We start from the raw sequence: 11336 nt of genomic DNA on the forward strand, positions 1-11336 counted from the left end.
ACGATAAGCTAAGACCACAATATGAACAATGAATATGACTTAATGCTTACCCCAATGACTTCTTCTGGTTGCGGGCGCAGATCCTTTGGCCGATCACAGAAATTGTTGTATTCCTCCATTTCTCTAATGGCATATGTACTTAACTGCCAGAGAAGAGAAGTTAGAATTCATGCTCTATTTAAAACAAGATATAACTTTCACTTTTAACAAGAACAAGAAGAATATACTATTCTGTAAATAGAAAGAAAAAAAACAAACCTAAAATGGAATCATGATCCCATAAATCAGTATAGAAATATAAGGACAAGTATCCATATAATGCAGGGCAATGGTTAGATCAATTATATTAACACGCATGACAGAAGTGTGACTGTGTGAGTGCTCATCTAACACAAAGTAACAGAATTTAGTTATACTTGACCCCCTAATTCCTGCATCACTATCTATATATACATAAAAACAAATAAATAAGAATAAGTTTAAGTAGTTAAGAAAAAAAAAACCTTCACAAAGAAGGCATAGCATATGTTATTTTATCGATGCTACTAATATTATCGTAAATTCCCACTATGGAAGATCACCATATTAATTTCTAGAATGGATCCTCTGATGTTAAAATTTTACACTCGTGTAAAAATTATGCCTCCTCTCTTCAGCTATCTATTTGGTACTCCTAAAAGAAAATAAGAGGGAGCCTATGAAATTTGTGAATATTTATAACAAAGGAGATAAGGCAAAAAAAATTCAGGGCAAGGGTTGTTACAAGTTACAACAAATGTTTTTGATGGAAAAAACCTAAAAAACACAACTAGACCATTTTTTTCGGCACAAATCAGCTTTAGAATATTGGCAAAATCTTATAAAGAACATCAACATCTTAGTGAGTGAATACATACCTCAACATCACATGTCAACTCTTTCAGACAAGGTTTTGCCATTAACAACCTCTGCAGAAAGATACAAACAATGGCAACTAAGATATAGATATCTTTAAATCAGTAACCTAAAAAGTGTATTTCGATGCGGATCCTATCAATCAATCGATCACATTCATAATTCAAGCATAAAGAATAGAAGAAAAAAAACATAATCAAAATACATATAATCTACCTGGCGAAAGGGTTTTTGTGGACTCCTCCAAAAAGCCTAAAAGCAAAAAGGAAATCAAGATTGAGCTAATTTTAAGAGCATAATATTGGAAACAGTTAATCAGAGAGAAGAAACACCTGCTCAAAATATAGAACTTCTGAACCATCTACTAACTCTGCTGCTGGACAAGTACGCATTCTGCAAAAATCTCAACAAAAAAAAATCAAATTACAAAAAAAAAAAGATAAAGAGGTTAAACAAATTAAAATCAGAAAATTGAGAAAGAAACCTAATATTGAAATAGTTGTCAGGGTCTCTAGAAGCTTGGTCCTTGGAATACTGCATGAAGAGTTAGAAAATTCAGAAAATTTATAAAAAGAAAAGAAAATTGAGAAGAAGAAGAATTAAGTGGAAACCTTTTCGCCGGTGAGGGAGTGAGCGACCAAGCGAGCATGGTCCCAACGAGTGGTGGACTTACGGAGACGTTTAACGAGAAGAGCACCACCGATGAAAAGGAGAGCTTTGAATGCTAACCCTCGAGCACGGTTCCATCCATTGGAATCCGTACCCATAATTCTTGAATATTTTTTCAAGAGTGATGATTTTAGGAATTTACCATGGATTGGATTGATGGTGGAGGAATCTCGGTGGCGGAAGCAGCCAAATAGCGGCGGCAACAACCAGAAGAAGTGGAAAGGATGATTCTAGAACATTATTAGGAATGGGAGGAGGGGCTCATTTGTGTTACTGGTTTGTGGAGTGAGTGTAAATCACCTTCGGATGAGGCCAGCGGTTCTAATCTTCTTTCACCCTTTTTGGTTCTACTAAAGATTTTAAGTAACCTTTTGTAATGTGCAATTAAACTCTAATAATAATAATAAATCCCCCCCTTAGACAGTGCTTTTGGTTTTAATTTTTTTTTTAATTTAAAGACTTTAGACAGCGCTTTATCAAAAGCGCTGACTAAGGTCTATATTTAAAAGCGCTTTCTAAAAGCGCTGTCTAAGGGGGGGTCTTAGACAGCGCTTTTAGAAAGCGCTGTCTAAGACCCCCCCCCCCCCCCCCCCCTTAGACAGCGCTTTCATTATTTTTTTGGAACATTTTCCGTGTTTTGTTTTAATTTTAACCTTAGACAGCGCTTTCTTTTAAAAGCGCTGTCTAAGATGCGCTGTTAAAAGTCATTTTTGGCGTAGTGAATAACAACGATGATAGAGATGCCATAGAGGATATGTAGATTGACATGGAAGAGTTATGTCGCTAAATTGAAATCCTGCAAAACCACGTCTTGAACCTTCAACAACAGCAACAATAGCAACGAAAAAGCAACAAATATTAGGGTAAAGAGTCCCTGGATGCTCGCACTCTTTACGTCGAGATCTATGATACACTCGTCATAGATAACTTCAAACCTCCCTGGTGACCTTCAGCAGTAACCCACATTAGCATGTTATCGTCATCAATACCTATATGGAGATGATAAGTGCAACAATCTCACTCAAATTAAAGCTTCTTTCTATAACATTGAAGGAAGCAGTTTTGCGCTAGTATATGAACCTTCCCAAGTTCTCCATAATTGGCTATCAAGACCTCTCGAGAAAGTTGATCCGCCAATTTTCTACAAGCAAACATCATAAGGTGTCTACCCCAATCTTATTCAACGCATGACAAGGACATGCCGGTCTTTGGAAAAAAAATTGAAGATATTCAATGAGGCTACCATTTAGGTGATAAACCCCAATTAAGAAATGTTAGTAAGCGCTTTCTAAAATGGGCTCAAAATCGGACACTTCAATGAAAATCTCTCCCAGAAGCTGGCACATTTGATGGAAAAAATCATGGCAAAAGATGAATGTTACGTGAGAGGTGAGGAAAGAAATGTCGAGAAAAATGCAAAAGACGCAAATGAGCAAAGAAGTAGGGGATCCAAATCCTCCATCCATCAACCATTTAAAACAACCAATCTCGGGTAAAGGTGCCTTCAAACCTACCAAAAGGCCCATAAAAATTTATACACCATTGAACACTATACTAGATAAGATATTGCGATAAGTGTACTACGTCAGAGCTATTCTAAATCCTCCACCTCAAAAATGTAAAATGAGGGGAACAAGCCCATCAAATGGTGCAAATACCAAAAAATCATGGGTCATACCACATATGATTGCCATCAACAAAAGAAATAAATAAAATTTCTCATCAAATAAGGTCACTAGATAAGGTATGTCCAAGGAGCGTTATATAAATCGAGGGGCAGAACCACCAATCTGGGTGAGATCATCCCAAAAGTCCTTAACCAAGAAAGGAAGAGGATCCAGAAGAAAGAAATGGTGGTGAAATTTTTTTCCATACACTTAACATTATTGTCAGTGTCATTCCAAGAAGTGGATATTTGGGCTCTTCTCGAAAAATGTATGATCTCCAAGTTATGCATATTTGCCCTCAAAACCCATAGAAACTCCTTTGCCCGGGGTTAATTTTTTGCATTGAGACGCTGCAAGAATCATACCTCATGAGGATGACGACATGGTCATTAGCATGCATATGTTCCACTACAATGTTAATAGAAATCTCATTGATCCCGATCATTCAGATATGCCTTTATTAGAATGCTTTCGGAAGAATACAATTATATCAAGTGTATTTATAGCCCTTCAAAGGCTCTTTGGTGTGATTTTTAGGTGAACTTGTGCATGTTTGAGGATATATTTCAATCAGAATAAATTTTAGAGTAGGCAAGATCATCAAAGCAATAAAAGTTAGAAATCTCGTGGTAAACACACTCTCTTCCTACAACATTATCATCGACATATCAGTATTCAACACTCTGGAAGTAGTTTTATCCATACTCTATCTGACCATGAAGTATCCCTTATATAATTTGCATATATGTATTGTAAAAAGTGACCAAAATTATCCAAAAACGATATCAAGATATCCTAAAAAATAGTGGCAAAGGTGACCTACCCCTTGTTAAAATCTAACATGCAAAGTGTCAACTTTGTAGACCTAGATCTAAGGCAATAATATGTAGAAGATAAACTGGTACCTACAGAATATTTGAAAGACATTCAAATCGACCCCTAGAGTTTCAAAACCACAAAGTTAGGTACCTCTTTGAGAGAAGGGAGATAGACACTAACCTCGACAAATGCTAGACTATAATTGACATGAGAAGTTCAACCTCACTTAAGCAAGTTCAGCAATTGAATGAGGGAATTGTGGCTCTCTCCCATTTCCTTTAATGTTGGGAGGATAAATCATTCCACTTTTTTATAATGTTGAAGAAAAAATGTGAAATTTGAGTGGACAAAGGAGTGCGATGAGGCCTTTATAAAGTTGAAAGTGTTTTTGGCAAGTCCCCTAATACTAACTCGCCTGAAGGAGGGAGTGTTTATGTTCTTGTACCTATAAGTAACCAAAAATGCCATGAGCTTAGTGTTAGTTCAAAAATTATATGGTGATGAGAAGCCGATATATTTCACAAGAAAAGTTTTCTAGTGAGCTAAATTGAGGTACCAAAAGATAAAAAACTTGATATTGGTGGTAGTTACGACAACTTGGAAGCCAAGACTCTATTTCTAGGGACACTGAATCGTGGTAAAAAATAATTACCATATTCTCCATGTTTTAAAGAAACTAAATATAGTAGAAAGAATGGTATCATATTGGTAAAGTTGTATGAATACAACATTACCTTCGTCATAAGAAGTAGCATCAAATTTCTAGTCCTAGTCATTTTCTTAGTAGAATTCAATTCAACTATGGACGAAAAACCACCCACATATGGATTCCAACTTAAAAGGAAGTGGAGTGGGGATAATACTAGAAAGATCGAGTGACATCCTGATAGAAAAATCATTGTGCTTCGAGTTCAAAGCTATAAAAAATAAAGCGGAGTATGAGGAGTTGATTTCTAGAATGACTTTAGCATGATAAATGGGTTCAACTAACCTTTGTGCCATAAGTGATTCTTAACATGTTACTAGTTAGACGAATATCAAACTAAATAAGCATATATGATAAATAATACATAGTAGGTTCAAGAATTAGAGAAGTATTTAAAACTATTCAAAGTGACTTACGTACCCAAAGAAGAGAACTCTAGAGTCGATCTACTGATAAAGCTTGTCAGCACTAAAAAGCTAACACATGTAGAGGTTGGGTATAAGAAGAGGAAATGATCCTTCGCCTTCTTAAATTACTAATCAGAAGAAAATAGATACTCCATAAGAGACACCTCCAAGTCAATTTGGAGTGCTTCCATAATATAGGCATGAGTCTTGCCCGCCTCTTTGAGATTTTACATTTCAGCCTCAACCCAAGACAATGTGATGCCCTATTTTTTTGTAATCCCCTTATATTGTTTATGCTACTCTTGCATATTCTCATTCTCCTTTTCCATACTTTCCTCATTAATGTTAGAATCTTTATACTTCTTCTCAAGAGAGGATAAACTCTTATTCGCTGAATTCAGTAAGGTTTGATCCAACTCAAAGCTCTCCTTCATTTTACTAAGTCAAGACTTCAATTGTTCTCCACTCTTATCCATGGAGAACAAACTTTGAACCCATATTCATATCCTTTCCTAGTACATACCCTTCATTATATAGGTATATATCATTTCGAACACCCGTTTTAGGCCTATCTTCCTCGCTCTTTCTACATCCATTGGAGTGTGAAGGTTATCATAGACAAAAGTCATGTTGTTGAAATTCTTACCCCATAAGGAGAGTTCCTCTTAACCTCTTAAAAGTTATGTAAAAGAGACCCATAAGAAAAAATCTTCATGAAATATTTGTAAAATCCCCTCCATCCAAGTCTATTGAGGCATTCACCTCCAAATCAATAGGAACCTTCCTCGAATCAGCTGTGTGTTTTTTTGCCTAGGAAAAAGCAGAGGTGGATTTATGACTGAAATGGGCATGGTTTGGATAATCCTTCTATCATCCACTATTTTTTTTCTTGGAAACCCTAGTCAACACACCAAAAAGATCACTTTTTAGATTGGTAACCTTACCTCGCCTCTTCCAACTTTTGTCTTCTCTAACATCGCCTTCCTCTTTGACATTAACAAACGAGTCATTGTCTTAGCACAAAATCAATATCAAATATTTATAAAAAGACAAGTAAATAGAGAGAAAAATGAGTAAAAAAACACACTTATGCAAATATTTTTTAAGCATTGATATATCCTTGTGATACTTCATCAATTCCCTAACATACATAATGCATAATTATCCTAAAAATGTGACGTCATCCTTCTCCTCATCACTAAGTTTATATAAGTCATAGCCTAAAATTAAAAGAAGCTCGCCCATCTAGTAGTGCGGTTTGCATCCCTTCCTCCGCAAAGATGAAGCATATGCAGTTTGTACCACCTCGTACTCTGACAAAGTTGTCCTCCTAATTCTTGTAGTTAAATGAGTAGGGGTGTGAAGCTTCCTACTAGGGAGAGAACTTATTGAAATCCATATATCCTTATTCACGTGTTTCGTCCCATAAAATGAAAAAAATGCCCACAATTTTCTTAATCTCAAGAGCCCAGCGTAGGATCTCATTCCCCTCACGATAGCCCAACTTTTTGAATATAATTATAAAGGAGCGACATTAATGACCTTCAAAATATCATCCTCAAACACGATATATATATATATATATATATATATATATATATATATATATATATATATATATATATATATATATATATATATATATATATATTCCATTGCGGAACTAGAATTTATTGGTGGATCAGTGGTTATGATGAACAATGGTGGATAGGAGATTCAAAATATCATCCTCAAACACGATATATATATATATATATATATATATATATATATATATATATATATATATATATATATATATATATATATATATATATATATATATATATATATATATATAGCGACATCAATGACCTTCAAAATATCATCCTCAAACACGATATATATATATATATATATATATATATATATATATATATATATATATATATATATATATATATATATATATATATATATATATATATATATATATATATATATATATATATATATATATATATATATATATATATATATATATATATATATATATATATATATATATATATATATATATATATATATATATATATATATATATATATATATATATATATATATATATATATATATATATATATATATATATATATATATATATTCCATTGCGGAACTAGAATTTATTGGTGGATCAGTGGTTGTGATGAACAGTGGTGGATAGGAGATTCCAGTGCAGCGGAGGGGGGGCTGACCTACAAGGTTAACACTCTAGCACTCTAGTTAGTATGTGAAGGAGAATATGCAAATTTAATTTGAAATGATGTAACTAAAACTTGAGTGCTTTCTCTTTATCTATTAGAAAGGTTAGAATAATATCTTAATTGCTAAGTGTATAATTCGAGGATCCATTGGATGTATCCGTGACTTGGATCCTTTGTATTCCTCCGTAGAATAATTATCTTATGGTACGAATGTTATAGACAAATTGTAATTCCTTTTGAGTGGTCAGTCACTGACCATTATGGCAGACTCATAAAAGTTTCCCCTAAAGCCTTGTTTCATTACGACAGTGCAAGGTTTTATGGTATCTGCCTCGTCTTTCGATCATGCTTTTTAGATAATCTATAAGGTCAAGAGAATAAGCTATTGTTTCTTAATAATTAATGCTTTTAATGTGTCACTCCTAAAATTTCTTTTGGAGGTACCCTTATTATGACCCTTGGGAACTATAATACTTGATTGTTGAATGTAAATGACTTGAAACATTGATGGGGTTTATTATGCTATCACATGATTTTTAAAGAGTTTGTTTCTCATTTCTTTTAGGGTGTCATTCATGTTTCATTGTTATTTCCTTTCCTTTGATATTTCCATTTCCTTTGCTTAGAGAAAATTGTATCCATCATGAGTCATAAGTCAAAATAAGATCCTTATGCTTTATGGGCAGATTCTGTTTATTCTTCGATTGTTTCTATATTCACCCAAGAGGGTAATATTGATGGGGGGCTTTTATGTATGTTGGTCCATCGTCGGATTAGGGTGTCTTTACCCCAGGTGAAAATGAAAGAATTTGCATTGAGTATGGTGATTGTGTCACCCCTTTCCATGCACTTTCTTAATCTTGGATCTTCGACTGTCCTTCAAAGGCTTCGAAATGCAGGTTCTTAATCACCTGATGGTTTCTTTTTCGCAACTTCATCCTATAAGTTAGGCATATGTAAAATTCTTCAAATATTGGTGTGAATATCTTAATGAGAGTCCTTCCCGGGCGCTTTTCTTTCATCTCTTTAAAGTTAGGCCTATGCTCTATCGAATATGGAGTGCGGGATAAATGTACCAATTGTTCCTCAAATACTGAAACAATGGTAATTTCTTGATGGAAATAGGTTTTAAGTCTACAAGGGGGCGATCTTTCTCAGGAATATTTATATTTGAAGAAACAACTGATGATTTTCGTTAAATATATGGGTTATCCCGGGGGCATCGTTCCTTGAGATAAAGCTTCTCGAAAATGCTTGAAACAACTCATCGACCCCCACCTACTGATGGATGCACGTACTAAGGAAGAAAAGAATATTATTTTTGGTAAGTCTTGAATGCTTTTGGCTTCTTCTCCTTCAACTTGCTTACTTATGATGTGTTTATTTTGATAATGATTGATTGCAGATTCAATGAAAGATGATGAAGCACTTCATCTTTTAAGGAGGGGAATCTGGAAAAGGTGAACTATGGTGGGTTTTTCCTCTATTTCAAGGCCTTTCAAGGATGTTGTTTCTTTGAATGCTCCTCAACGACCAAAACATGCATTGGGTCCTCTGACCTTCACGCAGTTGACGGGGTCAGGACCACACCCTTCTAAAAAATGTTAGGTTCCTCTTTCAGAGGACGACTACTCCTACTTAGCCAACATGTCCGGTGTGATTTGGAAGAAGAACTGGAAACTATAGTGTGTTACACTCGACATGCATCTACTTCTCCGGCCATTGGTGGTTCTTGTCGCTAGGACGCCCTATGGTCTGACCAGTAACGCAGAGATAAATGACAGCTGAAGGAAAGAGTTTGTAGCTTAACATTTCAACATGATACATACCTGCAAAAAATATATAAAGCTTTTGCTTCTCTTATCGGGATAGGTGATGTTCTTTTCCCCATCAATCCTCCTAGATCTCTTGCAGACTATGTGACTCTTTTAGTGAGGGGTGCAGCAAGGAAGAACAAATTGTTGGCTTCTATCTGGGATACTTTAACATTTACCATGCCGTCACTTTTGGAGATTCAAAGAGATCTAGAGGCTCTACATCTCAAAAATGCCTCTTTAACTCATCCTTTAACTGAGTGTTATACTACTAGCCTTGTGTCCATTTTGAATTCTTTTAAGAACGCCTTACATCAAGTGGAGAATTTTCACCATCCTCTACATATTTTGAGGGAACATGTTCGACCAGATCAGATGCTCAAATATGAGAAGGCTGTTTCACTGTTGGGCTAGCCTTCCTTCTGTTTTTTTGTCACGTCTTGCGTGTATAGTATATTTGTAATGAAGAAATAAATATGATTTGTTTTTACTTGTTTGAGGTATGTGTGTTTGATCCCGAATGCGGAGTTTCAAATTTTGTGCAAACTTACAAGGTCTTCCCTCGAAGTATATTGAACGTCTCTGGGGCCGTTTTCAGCCAAAGCTCGGTTCCACTTCCCCCGCCTAGATGAAAACCCGGTTCGAGTTCGAAGGATGGCCAACCCACTACGGCCTCTAGAGTGGCTAGTTTCAAGAGGGGTGGAATGTTATTGTCATTTTAGTTGTTTTCCACTTTCATTATGTGTGTGTGTGTGCTTCGTGTTGTGGGGTTTTGATTACTAAGGTTTCATGTCGTGGTGCTTGTAACGGGACCCATGAGTCTTTGCTTTGGGGCCTCGATCCCTTCAGTCGTACCCGAGACTCTATGTTACCTTACACGGTCGCAAATAAATAAAATATTATAAAACCTTCAACATTTTATTAATAATCAGAAATTAATCTACATCAGAGAAAGCTAATTATACAAAAATAACGCCAAATGTGTATTTAAAAATATAACCAAGTGGATTGGCCACCATTTATTTTTCCTGTTTTGTTTCTTATTAGATCAACCACTTCTTAGCACTTTAGAGTACTCAAGTACTCTAGAGTCATTTTTTAGAGTTATGAATTATTGTAAAAGTATTTAAAGTTCTTTGTGAACTCTATTGAGTTATATGAATTATTATAACTTTGATGAGCTATGAGTATATAATAAATTTATAAATACTCTATTGAGATGTTTTGAGCATGTTTGTGAATTTTTGAGCTGATAAGTAATAATACAACTTTACTCAATTGTTGATAATTTAGAAGTTATAATATAATTAGTAAAATTAATTATATTTTGAGTTGAGTAATTTAGAGGAATTACATTGATGTATGATAATTGTTGAACTTATGGTTCAAGAGTGGAATGTATTTGAGTATGAAAATTTTGAGAATGATTTTGGTGATTGTTTGAGTTGTATTGTTGTTTTCTACCATAATCATGCATACATATATATTGGAGTTAGGTAGTTCTTCGGTCCAATAAGGACAGGTTCAGAGAGGAAGCATGACGGTCTCATGACCAGAGAGGTACACAGTTTAAAGAGGAACCATAGACATGGATAAATCAGTAACATACCTCTGATGCCCAAAAACCTTGTATCACACGTATATTAGAGGAGAAGTTAGTGCATTTCGCATTTGCATTATAAATTATATTATTGTTATTTCCGTGTGAGAATGGTCTATGTATTTGTATAACTGTCATTTTGTTTACTTTCACCGCTAACATTTGTAAGGATTATTCTCACCCTCTTTCTTTTGTTTGTGTGTAACTTTTATGCCCATGTTGCAAATACATGTAACATGTAGTTCTATTGTGTTGGAGAATGGTCGTCATTGTCTTCTTTACTATTTTTCATTTTGTTTAGTACCCTTTGTGTCACTTTGGTATTGTAACATAGGGGATGAGATGTTGTTTCTTTTCTTTGGATGGTCGTTGAGTTATTTTTCACAACTGATGTTTTAATTGAGTAATTTTATTTATGATACCATGTGAAGGTGTTGTTTAATGTTTTATATTTCCACTGCGAGTTGTTTAATTTAATAACATAAGTTTTATTTTGAGAACGTGTGACACCTTTGCG

At 34.6% G+C, this 11336-nt stretch overlaps 1 protein-coding gene across 1 annotated transcript; it reads right to left on the reverse strand.

The window, feature by feature from the left end:
- Nucleotides 1–8: 8 nt before the first annotated feature.
- LOC127131055 (chromophore lyase CRL, chloroplastic) lies at nucleotides 9–1921 on the reverse strand. Its single transcript, XM_051059996.1, has 6 exons — nucleotides 1506–1921; nucleotides 1379–1428; nucleotides 1227–1287; nucleotides 1111–1146; nucleotides 897–947; nucleotides 9–143 (listed from the first exon to the last, which is right to left on the reverse strand). The coding sequence occupies exons 1-6, from the start codon at nucleotides 1659–1661 to the stop codon at nucleotides 9–11; spliced, it is 489 nt and encodes a 162-aa protein (XP_050915953.1). The 5' UTR covers nucleotides 1662–1921.
- Nucleotides 1922–11336: the final 9415 nt, after the last annotated feature.

The sequence above is a fragment of the Lathyrus oleraceus genome, chromosome 3, assembly GCF_024323335.1.
Source record: "Lathyrus oleraceus cultivar Zhongwan6 chromosome 3, CAAS_Psat_ZW6_1.0, whole genome shotgun sequence".
In the NCBI taxonomy this organism is placed as follows: Eukaryota; Viridiplantae; Streptophyta; class Magnoliopsida; order Fabales; family Fabaceae; genus Lathyrus; species Lathyrus oleraceus.